A 25,659-nucleotide genomic window follows, 5' to 3' on the forward strand; every position below is an offset into this window, starting at 1 on the left:
CTGTCCATTTGCATCTTCAGCTGCATTTTTACTGCTAGCTGTAGCTCTTCACCCACATGGGGCCTGATCCAAAGCCCAATTGGCATCTATGTGAGTCTTCTCAGTGGCTGAAATCTTGGCCTGAAATGGCACAACTCCCATTGATTTCAAATGGTCCAAGATTTTACCCATTGACTTCAATGGACTTTGGATCAGGCCTTTGTTGCCTGAGCATTTTTAAAGAGAGGATGGTCTTGGGCTTAAAGTGCTGGATTCAGGAGAGCTGGGCTCAATTCCTGGCCCCGACAATGTCTGTCCTTGGGCAAGTCACTTAATCTCTCTAGATGAAATCTTGGTCCCACTAAAGTCAATGGCAAAACTCCCAGTGGTTTCAGCAGAGCAAGGATTTCACCATCTGTGCCTCAGTTCCCCACCTATAAAATGAGGATAACAGTAATTCCTTTGTCTCTCTTGCCTATTGAGATTATAAGCTTTCCAAGGCACTAACTGTCTCTTACTAGGTACATCATGTCTAGTACCACACTGCCTTGATCTTGGCGAGGGCTTCTAGGACTATTGGAATACACAAGTAATAATTAATCATTTACTTGCAAATTTTCTATCAACTGCCTGTGTTTTGGTGCAAATGTAGGGAAGAGTTGGTTAAATTTGCAAAATTTCAAGTTTAGTTTTTTTAAATTAAAATGTGAATGATTTTTTTTGAAGCGGGGGGAAGTATTCCTTTCTTTCAACTGGTTACAAAGCTGGATTAATGAAGAAGAAAAAAGAACCATTTATTTAAAAAAAATTAATGAAAGGAAACTAGTTTCCACTTGCCAGTTCTTCTCTTCCTATGCCTTACTCTCCCCCCCCCTCAGAAGAGTAATAGCTTTTCCTCCCATCTAAACCCCTTGTGACACACAAAAGCACCAGAACATGTCTTTTCCAAGTGGAGAGAAAGACTCGTGTTCCTCCATCCTTTTCTCCTGTTTCCAGCCACATCTCCCTGACCAATGAGTTACTGGCTCTGTACTGCATATTCCCCGCCCCAGTGCTCACTTCTCAATGCAGCCCCTACTGTTGGTTCTGAGCCTAAATGGAGCCTTGAGAACTGGCATTTGGGAGGCAGGTCATATGAAGAGGCCATGCCAGGGCAGGAAGGGGTTTGTGACAGAGTCAATGTAGAACCTGTTAGGACCAAAGTCCTGATCCAGACATACCTCTCAGTTAACAGAAATTTTGCTTCTTTTCCTGCTGTGCATGGCATCCCTGAGAAAACACCCTGTGAACTAACCAGTGCCCAAGGTACTAATGACCAAACATGGTCAGAACCTCACTTTTATGCTTTATCTGATAGTTTGTCTGATTTATTTGGTATTTAGAATGGGAAAAAAATCAGGTGTTAACCACCATACACGCATCTAGGAGCCCACAGCCTTCTGGGCACGCTCAGTGGAAAGCATAAATGGTGACATTTTCAAACTTGGTTGCCTCAGCTTGGGCATTAAGGGCAACAATTTCATAAGCAGCCTCTGATTTTTGGGGGGGGCGCCTCAATTTCTTGGTGTCCACCTTGAGGGTCCTGAAAGGAGCCTGACTTCCAGAAAGTGCTGCCTACTGAAAACTCCAGTTGACTCTGAAAATGAGATCCAAGGTGTCTTAAACTGGGGAACTGATCATGAAGGCATCCAAGACCAGAAGCTTCCTTTGAAAATGTTGGCCTTAATCCATATGTACATTTGAAAATGTTAGCCCAGCTACCCATATTTGAAATTATTGATCAGCACTTGCGGCTCATAATGACCTTTGCTTAAAAACAGTGTGTTTGAAATTACGAAATACCAAGTGTGGAGGTTTTGTATTACCCTAGTGATGGGGGTCTCTCTGCAGCTGAGAAGCCAGACTCAGTCATTCATCTCATTTACTCCCAGCAGCTGTGAATTTTAGGCTTTTTTCATGCTAGTGAAAGACCCTGCATGACATGGTCTTTACTGGATTTCCTGGAAGTGCACGGGGAGACAGGTTTTTAGAAACCCAGCAGTCAGAGTGATGGCACAGGCGGGGCGGGGACTGCAGAAACACTTGGTCAGATAACCTTTGCTGTTCAATGTAGTGTGCCCAATTCTTTTGTTTGCCATTGTCTCTTTCTGAAAAGGGGATCGCTTTTAGTCAGTTTCTGATCCTGCTTCCTACATATATAGTCTGCAGCCAAAACCATTGCTGGGCTGTAATTCCACGGCTCTCAGTCTAGGTTTTTTAAGCTGTCAAGCCCAGATGACTACACAGCAGGCTTGGAGTTGATGAATATTTTAGGAAGCCGCTTTGGGACGGTAGGTTCGTGGTCTTACATATTTCATAACACAACCATTTTTTGTAAAGGCAGCAGGGAACATTAGATTGTGGTCCCATTGGCATTTCCACTTTAGCTTACCCCAAAAGTTTGTAATTTTTATATTTTGTGCCTTTGCTTTAAAATGCATCAAGACAATTACACCAATTAAACATAAAAAGCTCTTTGTAAAAATATCATAGGTGCATTTTGATAAGTATGCTTATCAATACCAGGGGGATTGAAGTCCAGGGGGAATTTGTGTATTCCAGAAGGCCTGTGATTAAAAGGATGAATCACAATCAGCAGGGTGGGTTTTCACCAGGAAGTGAAAATGATAAGAAGCCAAGGCAGAGAGAAAGTCAGCTGTGGGCAATACAAGGCCAATGGAAGTATCAGCACTCAGGCTTTGAGAACAGAGGGAATGGAGGAAAACTGGAAGATAAGGCAACATGAGCCTAGTGGGCAAAATAGATTGATGACAGCCATCGCTGTCTAACACAGCTGATAATGGGGAGTTAGAAGTATTTGACTGACATTTGTTTTAGAGAACAGTTTCCTACATTCCCACTCCGTAGGGACAAAGGTGGCAGGAGGCTGGATACTGCTCTGAAGCTCAGCCATTCCTATCTAGCTTCATGGCTTTCAGTTTATAAACTGCACGAAGCTAAGCCCCTTGTCTTCAGATCCCCTAGTCAGTGGATATAATTAACGCCTCGAGTGGCAAAGGATTTTACAAAGGCAATTCCAATCTATGCCTACGTAGCTCTGCTCTGTATATATTTGGGACAAATCATGAGTCAAATTCTGCCCTGAGTCACACCCATGAAGTTGCACAGTGTGTCAGTTATCATGGAAGATGGCCTTTAAATTTTAGGGGCTTGTTGGAGCAGCGTATTGATACACTGGTCTTAAGACACTTAAGACTTAGGTGCAAATCTTGGCTTAATTAGATTATAAATAAAAATGATTATCGTATCCATCAGTTGCTTGTTGTCCACTCAGTCTAGATTATCTATCTTTGTTCAGATGCTTCAGAGGGAATGAACAGAACAGGGCAATTATCGGGTGATCCATTCCCTGTTGTCTAGTCCTAGTCTGGCAATTGGAGGTTTAGGATCACTCAGCTCAGAGCATGGGGTTGCATCCCTGAACATCTTGGCTAAAAGCCATTGATGGACCTATCCTCCATGAACTTATCTAATTCTTTTTTGAATCTAGTTATACTTTTGGCTTTCACAACATCTGCTGGCAATGAGTTCCAGGTTGACTGTATGTTGTGTGAAAAAGTACTTCCTTTTCTTTGTTTTAAAGCTGCCTATTTATTACATCGGTTAATCCCTGGTTCCTGTGTTATGTGGAGTGGTAAATAACACTTCCTTATTCACTTTCTCCACACCATTCAGATTTTATAGCCTTCTATCGTTTCACCCCTTAGTCGTCTCTTTTCTAAACTGAACAGACCTATTCTTTCTTATCTGTCCTCATATAGAAGCTGTTCCATACCCCTAATAATTTTTGTTGCCCTTCTCTGTGCTTTTCTCAATTCTAATCTATAATTCTTGAGATGGGGCAATAAGAACTTTACACAGTATTCAGGGTGTGATCATGCCATGGATTTATATAGTAGCACTATCATGAAACCACCCACTTCCATATACACTTGAAGTCGGTGTAATAAATAACAACAAAAGAATGATATCCCAGAGTACATTTTTGGTCTGTTTAGTGAATGGACTCTGGTTTTCATGTCCTTTGTCATTAAGAGCCAAATCTTGTTCTTGTTGAACGGACTTGTCAAATTCCCATTGACAACATCTGAAAGTTGCAAGGTAGTTGGACATGGGAGGCAGAGGTTAACTGATTTATCCTTGGCAAAATATGCCCTAAATCCCTTTTCTCTGATGGATGGTAACTGGAAGAAAGTGCCATTAAAAATGGCTGCACTCTTTTCTATAATCTGGGTAATCCAGACGAAGAATTTATTAAAAATGGGTGTTGGAGGCCCAGGGGTCATTTATTCTTTGAGCAAAACATCTGACCGTAAAACTTCTTTTAAAAGTTTCATTATTAATAGCTCTAGGAAAGAAACGTGTAACCAAATTATAATGTGGGGACAGGATGCAAATAAACCCTAGAGTAAGATCTTTCAAAAGTGAAAAGTGCTTCTGTAGCCCCCTGAGTCTGTAGACTCTGAAGATGAGTTCTTTGTAAGCTCAAAAGCTTGTTTCTCTCACCAGCAGATGTTGGGCCAATAAAAGATATTCCCCACTTTGTCTCTCTCAAAAGTAATTTGGTTTAAAGGCAGTCCAACATATAGTCTGCTGCTCTGATCCATATAATTCAACAGATTTCCAGTAAGGATTGGCAATCCCTTTCTGCCGTTATAAGAATTAATCATTCTTTATTAATTTGGGTCACACTTTGTTAGAAGTACCCTTATAAATGGTTAATAAATGATGATGATGATGCAAGTAGAGCTGAGTAAATATTGGAATTGTTTTGGTACATTGGCAATTTTGAAAATTTGGAGGTGGAAGGGGGAGTTTGCTTCCTGTTGGACCACAAATGAATGTTTTCCATTTTTTTGCTGAATCCAAAAATTGAAAAAGTGATCATTTTGGCTTAAATGAAACATTTTATTGAGGCAAAACACCTTGTTTTGACATTGACCATTTTTTAATGTTTTTGATTTAAAAAAAAATAAAATGAAACCAAATATTGAAAATTATGAATATTCAAAAAATCTTGAAATGATCCTGTTTTGGGTTGAATGTTTGTTTCATTTTGGTTTGGGGTGGTTTTTACCTTTAAAAAAATAAAATCTAGCTAAATTTTGAAACAAAATTTATTAATTTCAGAACAAGAGATATCGACACATTTTGCTTCTGAAATATTGAAACAAAATGTTTCATCTTATTAAAAAAACAAACCCAAAAATGAGGGTTTTGGCTGCAACTATTCACTGAATTCACAAAGTGTTTGTCCATCCAAAACTGTTTTTTGGTGAATAAACTGTTCACCTGAAAAATTTAACCTGGCTCATTACAGACCTCTTTCTGCACTAGCACTTAAACCATTGCTTCTATCAGTGTAGCTTGACCGTTGCTAAAAAATAGACACCAAATGTGCTGGTGCAGAACAAGCAAACTAGCTCTGAGTCAGAAAAGAGGTTTTGAGCCTCTCTGGAAATGTTTCACATTGTCCGGCAAAGAAAAAGAAGCTTCTTTAGCTGATGAATTGCAATAGGATTTTTTAAGTGAAGCTAGAGATAATCAAAACAAATAGTCCCATTTTTGATACCATCTTTAAAATGGTTACTGCTAGTTACGTAGTTAATACTAGTGTTGATTAAGGGCTGGATCGAACTCGGATTGCAGTACAAGTGGGAGTTGAATTACAACCTCAGTTTTGATTGCCTGAACATAATGAGGCATTGGACAGAATAGCATCTGACTTGTCCATCACTGGAAATGAATGTTCTTGCTTTAATCGAGTATTAACCCATAGTTCAGGCTACTGTCAAGAAAATGGTCCACCTTGAGGCAGGCAAATCCTTAATGGAGACACATGAGGATGGCCCATCTGCTCTCACTCTTGCCTCCGGGAAAGAGGTGATAAGTTCAAAACCAATAACAGGACTGTGCCCTCAGAATTTATGCTGATTTAGCAGTGCTATAATTCAGAGAGGACATCAAACTAATGGCCCTTTGGTCTGTTCCAGGGTGTTCTCCAAATAGATGTTAACAATTAAAAGGGACTTTTTACCAAAGGTGTACTTTACTCCATAATCCCTTACATGCCGCATGGAGTGCCTTACACTGATATTTCTTATCCAGTGAACAAACAAGCATTTTCTTAGCCAGACTGCCATCTGGTTTATGAACTTAACACAGTTTTAATTAGATTTGAGCCAATGAAATGTCTGACAGGACAGGGAATTTTCTTTTTATGTTTGTTAATTAATGAGAGAATATTGGTCATTATGGATGTGAATTAAACTAATGTGCATGCAGAGTCTGATATAGAGGAATGACTAGGATTCTACATAGAATCAGAGAAATCTAATGCTGGAAGGGACCTCGTGTCATCAAGTGCAGCCTCTGCTCTGTGGCAGGACAAAGTAGACCTAGACTATCCCTAACAGGTCCAACCTCTTTTTAAAGATCTCCAGTGATGGCGATTCCACAACCTCTCTTGGAAGCCTGTTCCAGATATTAACTAACCTTATAGTTAGAAAGTTTCTCCTACTATCTAACCTAAATCTCCCGTGTTACAAATTAAGCCCTTTACTTCTTGTCCTACCTTCAGTGGACACGGAGAACAACTAGTCACCACCCTCTTTGTAATAGATCTTAATATATTTGAAGTCTGTTAACGGGTCCCCTCTCAGTCTTCTTTTCTCAAAATTAAACAGGTCCAGTTATTTTAACCTTTCCTCATAAGTCAGATTTTCTCAACTTTTTATCATTTTTGTTGCTCTTCTCTGGACTCTCTAATTTGTCCACAGCTTCCCTAATGTGTGTCACCTGGACAGGAGCGCTGCCAGCTGTTTTGGCACCCTAGGCGGCGGAAGGTCCTGCCCCCGAAATACCGACGATGACCGGGGCGGCTGAAGATGCGGCCACTGCGGTCGCCGCCCCCCAAATGTTAGTGCCCTAGGCGATTGGACACAGTGCTCCAGCTGTGCTTACCAGCGCTGAGAAGAGCGGGACACTTATCTCATATGTCTTATCTATGAGACTCCTGTTAGCACACCCCAGAATATTAACCTTTTTTGCAGCTGAATCACATTGTTGAGTTATATTCAATTTGTGATCCACTATAGCCACGAGATCCTTTTCAGCAGCACTACCACCTAGCCAATTATTCCCCGTTCTGTAGGTGTTCATTTGATTTTCCTTCCTAAGTGAAGTACTTTGCACTGGTCTTTATTGAATTTCATATTGCTGAATTCAGACCAATGGTGTCATGGTGTCCCAGCATGGTGTCATCTTTAAATTCTATAAGCATACTCTCCACTCCATTATCCAAATCATAAATGAAAATATTGAATAGTAGCAGACCCAGAAATGATGCCTGCAGGACCTTCCTAGATATGCTGTCCAAGTTGAAAAACAAACTATTGGTAACTGCTTTCTGAATATAGTCTTACAGCCAATTGCACATCCACCTTATAATAATTTCATCTAGTGCACATTTCCCCAGTTTGCTCATGAGAACGTCATGTGGGATTGTGTCAAAAGCCTTACTAAAATCAAGATATACCATATCTACTGCTTCCCCCCTATTCCCTAGGCCAATAACCCCATCAAAGAAGAAAATTACATTGGTTTGGCTTCATTTGTTCTTGACAAATCCATGCTGGCTATTTCTTATAACTCCAGTATCCTCCAGGTGCTTACAAACTGATTGTTTTACCAATCTCATAACACATCTCATAATAGAGAAGCTTGATTTTAGCATTGAACATCAAGGCATACCCCACCAATCAGAGCATGCCACACACTGAAACACACCCCAGGAATCAAAGCAAAGGACACACCAACATTCCCCACTCTGAAGGTGGTGGGGATGCAGTGTGAGGCAGAGTTAAGGCTGTTGGAGGGATTTTAACTCTGGTTTTATAGAAGGTCAGCATGGCTAGAATTTCCAAGGCTTGTTATTTTAGGGAACACTAGTATGGTCTTTCAAAGTTCTTTAGCTTTTAGTTACTGATACAAATTTAATTTCACTTAAATGAGGTCTTCTACTGTGGAATAAATGTAGTGGACAGCATCTGCCTAGACTTTGTTCATTTTAATGCTTTAACTTCAGTCTGTCCTTTGCAGGTCTGTGATGGGTTCCAGTAAAGAGCCAGACCTTGTGCACCTGGAGGCGAAGACAGTGGATGGCCGTAAGTACATTAGTTTCCAGACTGTATTGTCGTTACCAGCTCTGTTGTGCTCTGGGTTGGCCTGCCATTCTGACGACAACACGCTAAAGTAGAGGAGATCTTACTTTTCTTCTCTGTTCAGTCTCTCACGGGCAGGATCTTAGAGCAGCTCCCTCAGTTCAAGGCAGAGCAGCAGCTCCTCCAGCTAGCTGAAAGGGTGGTATTAACAGGCCGTGGAAGGAGCTTACCTGCAGGATGGAGGATTCCCATGGGATGTGCAGCCTTTTAAGGCAGTCGGTAAAAGGATACTCTCTTCTCCAGTTTATCGCTACCTGCTCCTCCATTGTGTTTACCCCTTCAACCTTTCTTTGCTCTTGTGGCCAATATTCCTTCTGCTTACAACTCCAAACTCCTTTCTCAGGCTTTCCTTGTTGGACAGAAGTTTTCTCAGGTCCACCGATACCTCTGCTGGTCTTTTCACCACTCCCCTGTTGCCTGCTGTTTAATCTTTCTGCTTTCCTGCTTCTGCAGGTCTTTCCCTGTGGCTTTTTTCCTACAGCTTTCAATTGCCTCAGGCGGTTGTGTACCTCACAAAAGCCACCCGACTGTCCTGAATGTTCTCATTTTTAATTCCATGATGGTTCTCCTGCAAATGTCAGCTTTGCTGCAATGTAAATAATAGATTTGCACCATTTGCAGGATTATTTATTTTTTTGTTTTTATGACATAGTATATTAACTTCTGAAAAATCCCAGTGGGTCAAACTCTGTTCTCAATTACACAGCAAAGTCAGTGGTGTTCCTCCAGATTTATGATGGCAGGATTTAGCCCAGAAGCTGTCAGGGAGAGAACTGTCTCAAGACAATTTTTTTTTAACTTGCTTAGCGTTATGGATAAGAAATTATTCTTCAGCGGATGAATTTTAAAAGACACCATTGGAATAGAAATTGTATTTATTTTTAATGTCCTTTCCATTTAATAACACATTAGATTATTAAAACTGAAATAATTTTAAATATCTCAGTGCTTTTTACCATTTGTGTCTTTTCTTTGCTTTTATTTTAACTTTCACATTCCCCGGACACAGAAAGGAGGCTGATCCGTCCTTTCTGCTCCTATGGAAGTACTAAATAGTAATAAAATATTCTACTATGACACCCTCTAATGGAGTAGTTACACTGTTGAACTATGTTTTGAACAGTTACTGTAGTGAGTGTTTATTAAGGGCTATTCTCTTGTAGTGACACTCTAAGGTTTATTGACTTCATGGTATGCTCCATGCTCAAAACTCCAATTCCTCTTTTCTCCTCTTCTCTCTTCTTCTGCTCCAATTCTAGTTCTTGTGCCATAAGAAGAAGAATACTTTAGAAGAAAAGGCCTATATAAATGTAGAGACAAAAGTAATAAACATTATTATTTCCATTTTACAGATGGGGAAACTGGGGTACAGGTAGGTGAAGTGACTTGCTCAAAGTCACATGGTGAGTCATTACCATAGTTGGGAATAGAACCCAGGTTGCTCAGCTGTCCGATTTTAGCCACTAGACAAACTTGCCTTCCCTGAAGATAATTTCCACCCCCCTGATTAGTGAGCAAACCTTTCTGCAATGGAGGAGAGTAGCATGTAACTGGAGCAGGGAAAGGGTTGTTAATAAGATGGTTTTTTTCAGGCTCAGAGCTACAATTTGTGAACTATTTCTCTAATCTTTGGCAAGGGCCACATGTTTGGGAGCTAACCAAGGGTGAAAATTCAATAAAGGGATTTAATTTGAAAAGGTATCCCTATCAAAACAAAGTAGAAAAAAAATCACCCAGCAATTGAAACTCAGGATCTAAGCAAAAGCGCCTGACCTCAATGCAAATAACAAGATACTTTTATTCTTGCGCCTTGTATCTTTCCCAGCAGACCTCAACAGTACATTAACCATGGCTTCAGATGAGAGAGGATAGAGATGTCACCGCAGTAAGGTATTAGAAAATCTGGCTGGTAGGGTTGTGAGAGCATTTATCATCATCTGACTTAGTCCTGGGCATTCCCAGCCAGAATACTAATAACTTTTTCCTGACTGTGTCTGTGCCTTCTGATCCCTGATCATGGTCTGTCTTCATATATTTATTTATTGTATTTCTATACATAATGTTAACAAATTTACAAGGAAAAAAGAACAGTCCCTCAGCTAGTATAAATCTATATAACTTCACTGATTTCAGTGGAGCTATTCACAATTACACCAGCTGAGGATCTGGTCTTACGTTAAATTTTACGATCAATGCTAGTGCTTGAACTGGAGTCCCCAAAAAGTGGCTGGGTATGTGATTAATTTGGTATGGGAGTTATATGGCACTTTGATTATTATACAGTGTTAATTGATGTGATTTAAGTTTTTAATACTCTTGGTTAATTTCTGTTAGAGTGCCAAGTGTAGTGGATTTTGATCTCCAGTATAAAATCCAAGTACATAGGAAGTGATGTTTATATTTAGTGGTTTCTCTTAAAGTCCAATCTGGGCCAGATTCTAAGTAAGCGCCAAATGGCAATTGTCATGTTTTCAGTTGGAAGAAATTCATCTGAGCCTTATCTTACATTTCCATTCATATGACTTTGTGTCCCTAGGGTTCCACTTTGAGTTTGGAATAAAATCCGAAAATCATTGACAAAAAAAGGTCAGCAGAAGCTACAGATTTTTTGCCTGGTTTCAGGTCAATGCTGTAGAGAAACAGTTAATTTCATGTAGATCTGAACAACACCATAAGTTATTTTCTGTAGCCAGAGGGCAGAGAGTATCCTGTTAGAAGCTATAGCAAAATTAGATTGAAACTTAACCAAAATCCCCTTGAAAGTTCTGTACATTTTTAAGAAACTTCGCTGGGCATTACATTTATGAAAAAAAAAAGTTTATGAAAAAAATAAAGTTTTGAGGGTTCTTTAATTTAAGAATGGTTCATTGGAGGCTGGGGCCAAATCTAATGTTTGCATGTAAACACGCTGCACAGTTCAGATCGGGATTCACACCCAAAATCTGCAGTTTTAATCCCTCCAGGGCTTTTAATATAAACATCTTGATACATACTATTTGTTTGTTTTGCTTTTGATGAGAGCTAAATAGCTGTGAGTCAGGAGACCTGGTTTCTATCTCCTGATCCTACACCGATTTGCTGCCTGAACTTGGGCAAGTCAGTGAGGGCAACATTTTCAATCATGGGTGTGTGGCTAGGCACCCACACAAAAGCAAATGAAAGATGCTGAACTCCTGCAGTCTCAACTCTAGTTAATTCAGATAGCGTAACTCCTGTAACAACATATTGTCGACTGGTAGGTAGTTCAAAAGATGAATGCCCACATTACATTTGGAAACTACCCCAGCACCTGCAGGCAATTGAATAAATGGGACATCTAGAATATGAGTCTTCTGCTCAGAGCTGGGCAGGAAATGGATTTCCCATCACACACACATTCACCAGATTTAAAGAAAAGTCCCGTCCTGAATTGGGATGAAAAGTTGAAATCTTTAATTTTTTTATGGAGGCAAGCAAACAAACCAACAAATCTGAAATGTTGATTTCAATTTTATTATTTATCTTAAATGTCAAAAAGTTTCAACAGTTTTGAAACTTTTTTCCAAAAAAATGTTTGAGTCAAAAAAAAAAATTGTCAAAACCCACTCTTTCCTGGAAACTATTTACAAACATCATAATAAGGCTCAAATTAAATATATTCCTCTCTCACCCCTCCCCCCCCAAACAAAACAACCAGTGAGAGGACCAAAAATAAGCCACCCGGGCTAAAGAACAGAGTAAAAGAGGTGATTGGAGGCTAAAAGGTGCCCTTTAAAAATTGGAAGTCAAATGCTACTGAGTAAAATAAAAAAGGAGCATAAACTCAGATAAGTCAAGTGTAAAAGTATAATTAAGTAGGCCAAAGGGGAATTTGAATAGCAAAAGACACAAAAACTAACAGCAAAAATTGTTTTAACTACATCAGAAGCAGAATGCCTGCCAAGCAATAAGTGGGGCCACTAGATGATCAAGTTGCTAAAGGAGCATTAAGGGAAGACTAGGTCCTTGCAGAGAAGCTACATGAATTCTTTGAATCAGTCTTCGCTCCAGAGGATGTGAGGGAGTTTCCCATACCTGAGCCCTTCTTTTTAGGAGCCAAATCTGAGGAAAATGTCCCAGATTAAAGTGTCAATAGAGGAGGTTTTAGAACAAATTGATAAATTTGATCTGGACAAGGAGGTAAACAGTGAGGTGGTAAAATTTGCAGATGATACATAATGACTCAAGATAGTTAAGTCCAAAATTGACTTTGAAAAGTTACAAAGGGATCTCACAAAACTGTGTGACTGAGCAACAAAATGGCAGATGAAATTCAATGTTGATAAATGCAAAGTAATGCACATTGGGAAACATAATCCCAATTATACATATAAAATGATGGGGTCTAAATTAGCTGTTACCAGTCAAGAAAGAGATCTTGGAGTCATTGTGGTTGATTTCCTGAAAACGTCTGCTCAATGTGCAGCAACAATCAGAAAATCTAACAGAATGTTGGGAACCATTAGAAAAGAGATAGATAATAAGACGGAAAATATCATAATGCCATTATATAAACCCAGGGTACGCCCACACCTTGTATACTGCAAGCCATTCTGCTTGCCCCATCTTAAAAAAGATATATTAGATACAGAGCAGGGCAACAAAAATGATTAGGTGTATGGAACAGCTTCCATTTTATGAGAGAGTAAAAAGACTGGCACTGTTCAGCTTGGAAGAGATGAGTAAGAGGGTATATGATAGAGGTCTATAAAATCAATGAATAGTGTGGAGAAAGTGAATAGGGAAATGATACTTACCATGTCACATAACTAGGGGTCATCCAACAGGTTTAAAACTAACATAAGGAAGTACTACTTCATACAACTCATAGTCAACCTGTGGAATTCATTGCTAGGAGATGTTGTGAAGGCCAAAAGAATAACAGGGTTCAAAAAAGAGTGAGATAAGTTCATGGAGGCTTGGTCCATCAATGGCTATTACCCAAGATCGTCAGGGATGCAACCCCATGCTCTGGGTGTCCCTAAACCTTCCACTGCCAGAAGCTGGGACTGGACGATGGGATGGATCACTTGATAATTGCCCTGTTCTGTTCATTCCCTTTGAAGTATCTGACACTGGCCGCTGTTGGAAGCCAGAATACTGGGCTAGATGGACCATTGATTTGACCCAGTATGACTGTTCTTTTGTTATGTTTCCTGGAAAAATTTGGTCTAGACAAATCAGTATTTTCCAACAAAAAAATTAATTGATTAATTCCTGAACAGTTCTGCTGCTGCTGCAATCTTACTCACAATAGTACAATATCTACTTTTAAAAAATACAGGTTGGAGGATCAGGTCCTTAAATGAGTATGTGAGAGGGACTTGCATTTATTTGGATAGATGTTGATAAACTGGATATCACAGATTTATTATTTTAAAGGAAGGGATGAAAAAAAGCAAAGAAGTAGTATGAAGTGGTAGGAGAAATTCTGGGTTTTGTTGATGTTTAATAAGTATCTCTGTCTATTTTACTGTTTTTCTGCTACATTGATCTGTTTGTTGATTTTTAATTTAAATTTGACTTGTGCTGTTTTGTAATCACAGGTAGGGCCAGATCCTCAGCTGGTGTTAATCAACATGCTATGGTGATTTTCAGCAGCCAAGAATCTGACCCATAGTTCTGAACTACAAGACTGTGTTCCTTTCTTCTTCCTGTGTAGGTATTGCAAAGAAAAACATAAGAATTACAACCCTGGAGCAGATAAATACTCCATCTAATCTGATATTCTGCCTCTGACAATGGCCATTTCTTTCAAAGAATCCCCAGAATGCCCTATGACTGGGCAAAAATGTGTCATGGGGATAAGTAATTTCTTCCCAACCATAGCTGATTATCAGAATATGCCCTAAAAATGAGGATTGTTAGTTCTTCTAATTGTAGCCTAGCTATTGGAAATGCAAATGGCGCCCTCATTCATTTAAATATTAAATCCTGGTTTTGATGTGTAGTGCAGCAGGTGGAATAATAGGAATAAAACCAGATTTGTTAGTATATCCCTCAGAAATGAACTGGCTTCATTTCACTGTTCTTTAACATTTGTTATCTGTGAGTATGCTGCTGGCTGCTTGTGAAAATGCTTGTGAATCCTGAATGTTCCATGAATAATTATTCATCTGAACCTTCGCACTAGGAAGTGAGTTATTCATTATTTACTATTCTCTTATTTTAAAAGTTTCAATATTCCAGTCCAGGAGCAGAAACAATGCCTTATGACTTAGATGGCCAATCACACTCCTGAACAATGCATAGCAAATAGACAAAATGAACAGTTTATAGACAACTTGTTTGCTGGACACTGGTTGTCCAAACTGTTTGGCTAATCCTTACGGTTACTAGATATAATTGCAGAAATCAGAACTGATTCCTGAACGAATTACAAGCAGAAACAAATGGGATAAATTCACAATGAATATTATTTGTTACAAATAAATTGTCCATCTCACTTTACTATCCAGCCACCGGATCCAACCACCAATGAAATCCATGGAAGCCTTTCTGTTGTCTTCAGTGGTGGGGCAGAACCTGGAGTTATTAGCCCAAATAATACCTTGTAGCAGGGTGTCCCACAGGGCTTCTGAATCCATTTTATAAAAGGGATTTGACCCTTCATGTTGGCAGGGGTCCTTCAAAGCCCCCAAAACTCCCCCTCCACCCTCTATTAACCCATGTCCACTGTCACAGTGTCTGGAGGGTTCATGACCTCAGATTGTCATAAAGCGGGCCAGACACCCCAAACTGGCTCTGTGTTCTATAACTAGATTTCACCAAGCCAGTAACAAGTGTGAACTCCTAGATGACAGTAACTACCTTACCATGGAGTTACAGACAGTCCCTGTGGGCACACCTTTCTATCTTGCCACCCAGACAAGCCAGAATTAGCCATAGTGAAGGCTACGTTTATGTCATGGAGGTCATGGAAGTCACAGAATCTGTGACTTCCAGAGACCTCCATGATATTCTCTGCCTCAGCCCCAGGGGCTGTGGGACTCTGGAGCTGGCAGCCAACAGGGCCCCGGCACGGTTCCAGTGACAGGCAACAGACTCCTGAGGGGGCCCTCCTCAGGAATCCAGCAACGGTGACAGCCTCGCACAGAGAAGGAGAAAGGAGAGGAAATATGGTCACCCTGCAGCTCCCAGCTGCTGTGAGCAGAGGGGGAACCCCACAGCTCCCAGCCACCATGGTGGCAGGGGAAACCACAGAGCTGCTGCAGCAAAAGTCACAGACGGGTCATGGCTTCCGTGAATTTTTGTTTATTGACCGTGACATGTCCGTGACTTTTACTAAAAATCATCATGACAAAATCTTAGCCTTAGTCATAGTCACTTACACCTAAAATCGCAAAATATTCAGCTTGCTCCCAGTTCCTAGAGACCAGTCGCTTATCCCACATCAGTTTGTACTATAGATGTCACACCAAAGACAACGCTAGTAGTCAATCCTATAATAAACTAATTAAGTATTTATTCATTAGGAAAAATAAATGAGAGAGTTATTACCGGTTAAAGCAGGCAACATATAAGCACAGTCTCTGGTTCCAAAAGGTGACGGAGATGTAGTAATTTGTCCACTGAATGTCTTTTCAGGCTGGCTAACTCAGGCTGCCTCTGGGAAATCTCTGCTTTTTGTTTCTTAGCTCCAGCCCTTCAAAGAATCCAAACAACAAACCATTTCTTTTTGTGAGCATCTTTACGTGGCCTTCCCCTAGAGTTCAAGCCCATGGGATGAGAGCTCCTGTAACTTCCTCATGGGTGGATGGAGCAATCAACAAAGTCTTTGTCCTACAATGGCCCATTTAGTCTTGATGGCTCTTCTTCATGGGCAGGGGAGCTACTCTTCCTGTCTAGGTTCACAAGTTCATAGCAGGCATTTTTACCATTATAAAGCAAAACTTACATATTACGTTATTGCGTGAGATCCAGACATTACAAGGAAGATTAATGCATGTAGCAACTTGCAAGCATTTTATAGAGTCTAAACACATTCTTACAAGTCTAACACCTACCTTGAACAATATTAACATACAGGTGAGCTGGTCTGGTTTCCAGCTATGAATTTATCAGCTGATAGCTACAGACTTGGCGAGAGCTGGCACGGGGTTTGCCAATGACACACCCACATCATCAAGAAGGGCTGGACACAAGCTCCCTGAAGAACTTATCAGTTCAGCTTTTTTATCGAGCCAGAAGGGATTGAGACATCTCAGTATGCTGCCTTCACAGCTGTCAAACTCCAGTTGTGTTTCATGCTACTCCTTGACAAGAGCAGATTTAGTTCCTGGTGTTTCTCCTATGGAAACGGGAAGCCTATTTTCTCATTGTTTTTCACAAGGTTTTTTGCACCTTAGTTAGAAATATCTAGTATTGGCCAATACCAAGGATCATGGTCTAATTCACAGTACTCTGGATTCTGCTCTGATCAAAGATGGCAATTGCTGTGTTCTTCTCTCTAGGCACAGTATGGCTTTGTTGTGGTGGATGTATATTAAAAGCAGCAGCTGTTGTTAGAGGTGAGGATGCTGGAAATGAGAAGCATAATGTCCTAATTACCTATGGCAGGGAAAACATCTGTGCAGGAAAAGTAATTAAATTAATTCCAGAGCTTAGCAACTGAATACATTAAATGGCATTAATTAATGCTAAATTACAAGGCGCTTCCTATGGAATTGCATAAAAAGTCCCCATGAACAGAATGCCAAAAGAGATTGTGTTTAATGTTGACACAACGTAAACAAGAATGATTGACCCTTTATTGTGAAGCCTGGTTCCCTCTATTTCTGGGCTCCAAGACAAAGGAAGTTTGGCTGGAGTAAAAGAATATGCATCTCATGCTTTGGTCCATTGACCGCCAGAGTTATTTAGTCTGAATGATGACTTCAGGGGATTAGCTGATTATTAGTAGTTAGGAGCATTTTGCAATGATAGCCTGCAGTCCTTCCCTGTCAGATCTGATATATGTGCCTATAGCCAAGCCAGCTACAGACTGGATTGTCTTAGAACAGTGGTCAATACGTGCACATGCTGCAGCAGAGAGCCCGTTCAGCGGGAGCTAAGAACACGTTAGAATGGTCTCCCCCTGCATGCAAGAGAGCTTGTGACTCTGGGAGCAAAGCAGAAGTAGAAGGGAAGGAGTGGGTCTGGAAAATAAGTTGTCCTCACTCCAGAAAGTCATCCAGACCATGGTAGAAGGAGAGTGGGAGAGAAAGGGGCTACTCAAAGGAGTAAGCATTCGTAGGATCAGCAGTTCTGGGTAGCATGATCCTTGATCACATGGGTAGGGCTAAGCCAATGGCTAAATTTAGGATTGGGAAAGAATTTTCCCTGGGGCATGTTGCCCTTTTGATGTGTTGTCTTCCTCTGGGGCTTTCAGTTGAGGCCATCTTTTATGATCAGGTGGATTTATCTCACATGCTCAGTAATTGTAAGGAGGAAAGACCTCAACCTTCTGTCGCCTCCCATTCTTTTTCTCTTCCTTCTGTGGTTTCCTGCTAACAGGGACAATGGAGAAATGACCCTGAAAAGGGAGATTTCTTGATTTCATTTGACGTGCTGGCTAGTGTGCATATCTACTATTGCCCCCAAGTGGCTGGTCTAAAGAAAATCATATTGCAGAGAATGAAAAGGTATTCTGATCATGATATCTGGATTATATCAATTAGTCTTTTGTAATGAACTTTGAAAATGCAAAGAATTCTATACTGTATGGACTAATAATATTTAGCTCTTTAAATATCCAATGTGCTCTGCAAACATAGACCCCAAATCATCCACAATCTAACTTTACTAAAGACCATGGATTTGTACTCTGTGTGTCTGTTTTAAATAGAAGACAACATCCTTAGAAATAAGAAAAAAAAACTTTTAAATGATGGATTTTTTTTTAATGATTAAATAGAAAATGATGAAAAGCTGGCGGTTTCAATTTCAATGGAAAAAATGTTGTTTCTCTGTTCAGAGGGACGTAATTATACCAAGCTAGGGACTATGCTACTCCAAAGAGGAAGATGATTAGAAGTACTTTCAAGATTAAATGCCATTTAGAGTTTGTCAAGCCAGTGCTAATGCTAAAATCCTTCTTTCTGTAAATGAGCTTTGTCCTCATACAAACTGCAACTGCTTAATTGAGCTGGAAAAGCCGAAATGTATGACTGAGGCCCTGATTCTCCACTCTGGTTAAAGCTTTTAATTTAGGGGACTCCTACCTGGTACTTTACTTGACACAATGTATAGCTGGCAAGCCTCCTGAGATGTGGCCAGAAGTTCTCATGAATTTGTGAGACTGTGTGACACTACATGGCACAGGCTGGGTTAGTCAGTCTGGGAGCTAGAGCGTCCAGAAGAACCACAGGGTTTCTCTTCTCCAGCAGCCTCAATAAAGAATCCCCTCTATAGTCATAAGAACTGCCATACTGGGTCAAACCAATGGTCCATCAAGCCCAGTCTCCTGTCTTCTTACAGTGGCCAGTGCCTGATGCTTCAGAAGGAATGACCAGAACAGGGCAGTTTTGAGTGATCAATTGCCTGTTGTCCAGTCCCAGCATCTGGCAGTTGGAGGTTTTTAGGAACACCCAGAGCATGGGGTTGCATCCCTGACTATCTTGGCGAATACCTATTAATGGACCTATCCTCCATGAATGTAACTAATTATTTTTTAAATGCAGTTATAATTTTGGCCTTCACAATATCTCCTGGCAATGAGTTCCACAGGTTGACTGTGTGTTGTGTGAAGAAGTACTTCTATATGTTTGTTTTAAACCTGCTGCCTATTAGTCATTACAACTGAGTCCTGACTCTTCTCTATTGCAAAAGGCCCCTGATTCTTAAAAAGACTCAGGCATGTGCTTAATTTCAAATACACCTCTACCCCGCTATAACGCGACCCGCTATAACACGGGTTCGCTTATAGTGCGGTAGCATCGGGGCTCCGGCGGTGCTTTAAAGGGTCCAGGGCTCCAGCTGCTGTGGGGAGCCCAGGGCCCTTTAAATCACCGCTGGATCCCTGCCTCCGCTACCCCGGGAGCGGAGGCAGCGGGGCAGCAGCGGGGCTTGCCGGCGATTTAAAGGGCCTGGGGCTCCCCGCAGCGGCTGGAGCCTGGAGCTCTTTAAATCACTGCCGGAGCCCTGCTGCCCCTACCCCGATATAACGGGGTTTCAGCTATAACGCGGTAGGGATTTTTGGCTCCCCACGACCGCGTTATAGCGCGTAGGTGTATGTGGGTAGTCCTCTAGAACTCTGCGGATCTAGTCATGGGCTTAAAGTTAAGCATGGGGCTAAGCTTACACGGTCAGGGCTGTAGGCATTATACACCACTGTCCTCAGAGGCGGCCTCCATCCTAAACACCTTAGAATAGAATAGTGTTATGAAGTGAGATCAAGATCGCTTTGACAGCCGGCCCTGAAGGCAAATGAGCTCTAATGCTGAGCAATGCTGCCACAAGCTGGGGATAAGGAACCGAGGAGTAGAGGGGTGGAAGTTAGTGTCAGGGCTTTGCACTTTACAGTCCATGTTTAGACTAGCCAAAGCCAGTTTACCCACCCTAGAGCCACCATACCAGAGACATAGGGGGAATACAATAGCTGTTATGCCCAGGAAAGAGAGGGCATTGTGATATGGCTGTGAAAAAAGCTAATATGGTCTTGGGATGCATCAGGCGAGGTATTTCCAGTAGAGATAAGGAGGTCTTAGTACCATTATACAAGGCACTAGTGAGACCTCATCTGAAATACTGTGCGCCGTTCTGGTCGCCCATGTTTAAGAAGGATGAATTCAAACTGGAACAGGTACAGAGAAGGGCTACTAGGATGATCCGAGGAATGGAAAACCTGTCTTATGAAAGAAGACTCATAGAGCTTGGCTTGTTTAGCCTAACCAAAAGAAGGCTGAGGGAAGATATGATTGCTCTCTATAAATATATCAGAGGAATAAATACCAGGGAGGGAGAGGAATTATTTAAGCTCAGTACCAATGTGGACACAAGAACAAATGGATATATACTGGCCATCAGGAAGTTTAGACTTGAAATTAGATGGTTTCTAACCATCAGAGGAATGAAGTTCTGGAATAGCCTTCCAAGTGGAGCAGTGGGGGCAAAAGACATATCTGGCTTCAAGATTAAGCTTGATAAGTTTATGGAGGGGATGGTATGATGGGATAACCTAATTTTGGCAATTAATTGATCTTTGACTATTAGTGGTAAATATGCCCAATGGCCTGTGATGGGATGTTAGATGGGGTGGGATCTGAGTTACTACAGAGAATTCTTTCCTGGGTGCTGGCTGGTGAGTCTTGCCCACATGCTCAGGCTTTAGCTGATCACCATATTTGGGGTTGGGAAGGAATTTTCCTCCAGGGCAGATTGGCAGAGGCCCTGGGGGTTTTTTGCCTTCCTCTGCAGCGTGGGGCATGGGTCGCTTGCTGGAGGATTCTCTGCACCTTGAATTCTTTAAACCACAAGTTGAGGACTTCAATAGCTCAGACACAGGAGAGGGGGTTGTTACAGGAGTGGGTTGGTAAGATTCTGTGGCCTGGGTTGTGTAGGAGGTCAGACTAGAAGATCATAATGGTCCCTTCTGACCTTAAAGTCTGAGTCTATGAGCAGTGCTAGAAGACTGGAGTAGCACCTTGGGGCCTGTGGGCAGCAGAGGGTAAATGCACAGCTCTGGCACTGGCACAGAGATGTCCCCAGGAGTGTAGTTTGGGGCATGGGGGTTACTTGTAGCCATCTTGATGCGCATAGAGTTCAGATGCACTGTGTGCTCCTCATGCACTGCTGAGGATCTGGCCCTGTCTGCGCCTCAGGTCTATGTTTGATTCATTAGTTGACATTAGATTTGATTTAATTAGAGTGTAAGCTTTTTGGGGCAGGGCCTTTTTTTGTTCTGCGTTTGTACAGCACCTAGCACTGTGGGGTCCTGGTCCATGATTAGGGCTCCTAGGCACTACCACATTATAAATAAATAATGTACTGCACCCAGAGCTCTGCAGGGGCATATTTTAAAATAAACCAGCATTGGTAATGAAGGAACGGGCCAGGTGAATGGAGAGGAAAGCAAGAGCCTGCCACTGATACTGCAGCATTAGGAGAGGTCTGTGCCCTATAATTGACCATTATTTTGTTTTGTCCTTACGATTTCAGATGCTCAGTACATCACCTGCAGGATGCAGAACTGCACCGAAGCCACCCGGAGCAAACCGTTTCCAGGCTACATTGACCCTGACTCCCTGATTGTGCAGGACGACTATGTGTTTGTTCAGGTGTGGAACATGCGTTCTCTGATTGATTCCAAGTAATTCTCCTCCCTGCCCCTCGCTCCTTAGATATACATACGCACGCACACACACAACCAAGCGACCAGCCCGGAGGGCCTCACAAGGGAGCTTCACAGAGTGCATCAGCCCATCAGAATGCTAATTGGTTCCTTCTGACTCTGTTTCAAGTATCTTATCAACATGAGGTCATGGAGGTGCTGCCTGGAGCGTTCAGGATGCATACTGGAATAATCCTCATTGCCAATCAACCAGCCTCATCATGCATTCCAGGAGTAGACCCTGTACCACTCGGCTTTAAGTTGGTGTGCCAGTCACTTGATATCACAAGTGCAGTAGACCAATCAAGGCTTTTATTGAGTGAGAGAAAGGAATAGAAGAGGGGAGGAGGTGATAGGGGGAACGACTGAGGAGAGTAATCAGCCATTATTGTCATGCATGGACTACGATTATTGAGATGAGATATATTCAGCCAATCTCTGTTGTAGGTGAGAGCCGGAGAATGCATCTGAACAGCCATGGGTTTCATTATCCTGCTGCCTCTGTCTATTTAACAAGAGAGTTGGCGAAAAAAAGTGCAGGGACAGTATACGTGAACTGGAAATAATCTGGTTTCAGAATGCCTTCTGAGACCTTCAATATTTCTGACTTGTTGGAGTGGATACCTGATCCTTTTGGGGTTGGTCTGGACTTGAGTCTGTGCTACCTTGACTTAAGGTAACTAACACAGCCGTAAATGCTTGTTTAGATGGTCTGGTCCAGAATACAAGCATTTGTGGGTTACACTAGGATTTAACTAACACAGGGGAGGTATCTATACTAGCATTTATGTGTTAGGTAATGCAAATTAAAGCAGGTCCACAAAGTGTAGTGTAGACATACCCTTTGATTGCAAATCAGGTACTGGTGCTAGTGGCAGGGGCTGCTCAGTCGGTGGGAATCTTTCTTCAGTGTCATAACTGAATCATTGCTCTGGTATCATTGTATTGGTGCTGTGCTGCTGGAAGTGGCTTCTTGCCAGATCCCAGGGTGCACAGGGTGACAATAGGCGTGTGTTAATTCCATGCTGGCTAGTTACATTCTACCTTCTCAAATCATCCTTCTCTTTAAGTAGGATACAGTGGATTTCAATTTCCTGTTTTCAGCAGTTGTGCGGCGTTACTCTGTGCTTTTAATATATGCTGCATTCCACCCTAGAGCTGGCGGCATTTCAATGATTGTGTGAAGACACAACCTATAAAAACCCTCAGCAGCCAGGGGTATTGTGAAGATTAATTTGTTGCTGTTTGTACTGTGCTGTGAGATCAGTTGGGGAAAGACAGAAAAGAAGTATGTTATATTTAGTTTTTAAAGGATTTCATTTTAATCAGTAAATGGTTGACTTTTCCAGCTGCCTAAAAAACTGAAGAAAGAATTCCCCATCCTTGATAACTTACATTTGCAGGAAGGAAAAAAACAAACAAACCAAAAACATGTGCTTGTGGACAATTTTTGCTGTCGATACTAGCTGTCAATCAATGAATTCGAGATGGATATTATGAAAGATAGTCATAATTTCATTTCTTTTATCTATTGTGACTCATGACCTCTCTTTTTGAATCACTAGCGATAATGCCTTTTAAAACACCCCTGATTGCCAAAAGTCTTTGTAAGACCATTCTTAACATTAAGTTCTGCTCTGAGGAGCTCTGAACATACTGGTTCTTTGCACCTATATTAGCACCTTCCATCCAAGGATTTCAAAGTCTTTTTTGAAGACCGATTAATCCTCATGACATCCCTGTGAGTCAGGTAACATGACCAGATTCTTTTTACGGGTGGGGGAAAAATGGAACACATGCAGTTGAACTCCAGCATCTTCAAAGCTGGGTTGCAAAAGTCAGGCACCTCAAGCCATGCTCAGGACCTATATAAATGGCCTGATTTTCAAAGTCCGATTGACTTTGGGATCTGTGGGTGCTTTGCTATTCTGAATGTCAGGCCACTTATTTAGATGCAGAAGTATGGTGACGTGCAAAGTCATACAGGAAGTCAGTGCCAGAGCTAGAAATGGAACCAGCGGGTCCTACCTTGCAATCTGCCGATCTAACCACGTGACCACCTGATACCTCCGCAGGTAGCGAGGACCTGAATGTGCCATAGTAATCTGCAATATAGATATAAAATCGGAGGGTGAAATCATGCCCCCATTGAAATCAATGGAAGTTTTCCTCTAGCCAGGATTTCACTCAGAATTTCACCCTCTGACTTTACTTACAAACAAGAGGTTGTGGCACTGACTGTCAATTTCAGTCATTTGATATCACAAGTGCAGTGGCAGGCGCTACCACATTATAAATAAATAATATACAGTCAATTTCAGTCACTGACAGTCAATTTCAGTCATTGACAGTTTGATTGACAATTATTTTGTCACCTCCTGTTAAACCGTCACTATCACAGTTTCATTCACCTTTGCAACCTGCCTAATATTTTCCTCCCACCCCAAAGAAAAATGAAGGATGATGATGGTAACCCTGGTTATAAAATTCCCTTTTATATTGCAGTTAACATCGGGAGGACGGCCGCACTATTACGTGTCCTATAGGAGAAGCGCGTTTGCACAGATGAAGCTGCCAAAGTATTCTTTGCCCAAGGTATGTTATTATTGCTGATATATTCACACTCACACACACAGATCCCAATCAGTTCAGAGGTGACTGCTGCCAAGCGGTAACTTCAGAATGAGCTTTAATTAACAAAACTTGCTTTTAAAGAATATTTGAAAGCGGAAAAGAGCCTATGGCTGTGTCAGCATTTCAGTCAGTCAAGGACATCAGTATGAAATGTAGATTTGTGCTCAGGTCTGCGTAAATTGCTATTTAATTTTAATCAATTAACACCACTGGGGGTAGTTTGCCTTAAAATCTCCCCTCCCCCCCTGGTGTGGGTCACTTTTTATGCTTTGCCTTGTTAGCAGATTTTAATGGGAGGCAAGCAAAGAGATGTTTTTTGTGTCTGCTCCGTCTCTTACCTAATTAAGAACAATGGCAAATTAGCAATGGAGTCTGAAAGGATATGATTGCCTTATGGAGTTTTGCCTGGGTTTTTGAGAGACCTATCGAAAAAGTGTCAGTCTGGGGGGGAGAAAAAAAGTTCCATTCAGAAGAGGTCAGTGCTTTGCAGCCGGACTTCAAACATCTTCTTAAACAAAAGGGAACCTCATTCTTAAGAGTTTTATTTCTTTCTCAGAACAATGTCATCTGCCTTACTAGCATTCAATTGCGTGGCCTGCTAAGTGGCTATCAGTGAGTATGGCCTTCCAAGTTATATCTGGAATCAGATGTTTAGGGCCAGATGTGGGTTACTGCTACATGGGGCAGTGACAATCTAAATTCACAAGCTTCCTGGAACTCTTCCATTGTGATTGGGTGTGTTTGGCGTTCTCTCTGGATCCCATCTCCTCAACCTGTAGATTCCCCCTGAGGTGTGGGTGGGTCTTTGAAGGGATCCATGAAGGTACAAGGCTGTCTGCTGTGGTGACCTCAAGGGCTGCCATGCCATGGAATCCTCCTGAACTGCCCCAAAACAGGGAGATCCCAACATGTGTAAGCGGATCGATGTTAGTTACGACTTACCTGGTCAGCATTAATTTACTCACAAAGGACTTGCAGATTTGGGTGTGTGGATTGGGGGATGACATCCCCAGCAATGTCTCTTCCCATCCCACAGTAAGTCCTTTTTCCCAGTGCAGAACCCAAGCCCGTGCTGCACCCAAAATCGCTAGTCGCTTTTGCAAATCTTGTCCCAAGTATTCTTACATAGAATGAAACTCCAGGCATTCTAAAGAACCAGAAGGAATTATCCTGTCAAGGCAGAGCAGATGTTGACTAAATCATTGGCTGGGATGATTTAGTTGGGGATTGGGCTTGCCTTGAACAGGGGGTTGGACTAGATGACCTCCTGAGGTCCCTTCCAACCCTGATATTCTATGATTCTGTGAAATAAGTGCTTATTTGAAACAGATGTTTAAAAAAATAATTGGAATCTTTTCAGACAAGTGATTGTAATGCCCATGCAAAATGACCCTTAGAATTCCCACTTGCAACTAGCTGAGACCATCTGTGATGAGA

At 41.6% G+C, this 25,659-nt stretch overlaps 1 protein-coding gene across 1 annotated transcript in view; it reads left to right on the forward strand.

Annotated features, from left to right (window-relative positions):
• Positions 1-25,659, forward strand: part of SORCS1 (sortilin related VPS10 domain containing receptor 1) — a 430,514-nt gene that overhangs the window by 315,065 nt on the left and 89,790 nt on the right. Inside the window, exons 7-9 of the mRNA XM_045024608.1 lie at positions 8,140-8,204; positions 21,417-21,535; positions 24,094-24,183. Of these exons, the coding sequence (XP_044880543.1) occupies positions 8,140-8,204; positions 21,417-21,535; positions 24,094-24,183 (274 nt within the window). The remainder of the gene's footprint in view (positions 1-8,139; positions 8,205-21,416; positions 21,536-24,093; positions 24,184-25,659) is intronic.

Source organism: Mauremys mutica, chromosome 7 (genome assembly GCF_020497125.1).
Source record: "Mauremys mutica isolate MM-2020 ecotype Southern chromosome 7, ASM2049712v1, whole genome shotgun sequence".
In the NCBI taxonomy this organism is placed as follows: domain Eukaryota; kingdom Metazoa; phylum Chordata; order Testudines; family Geoemydidae; genus Mauremys; species Mauremys mutica.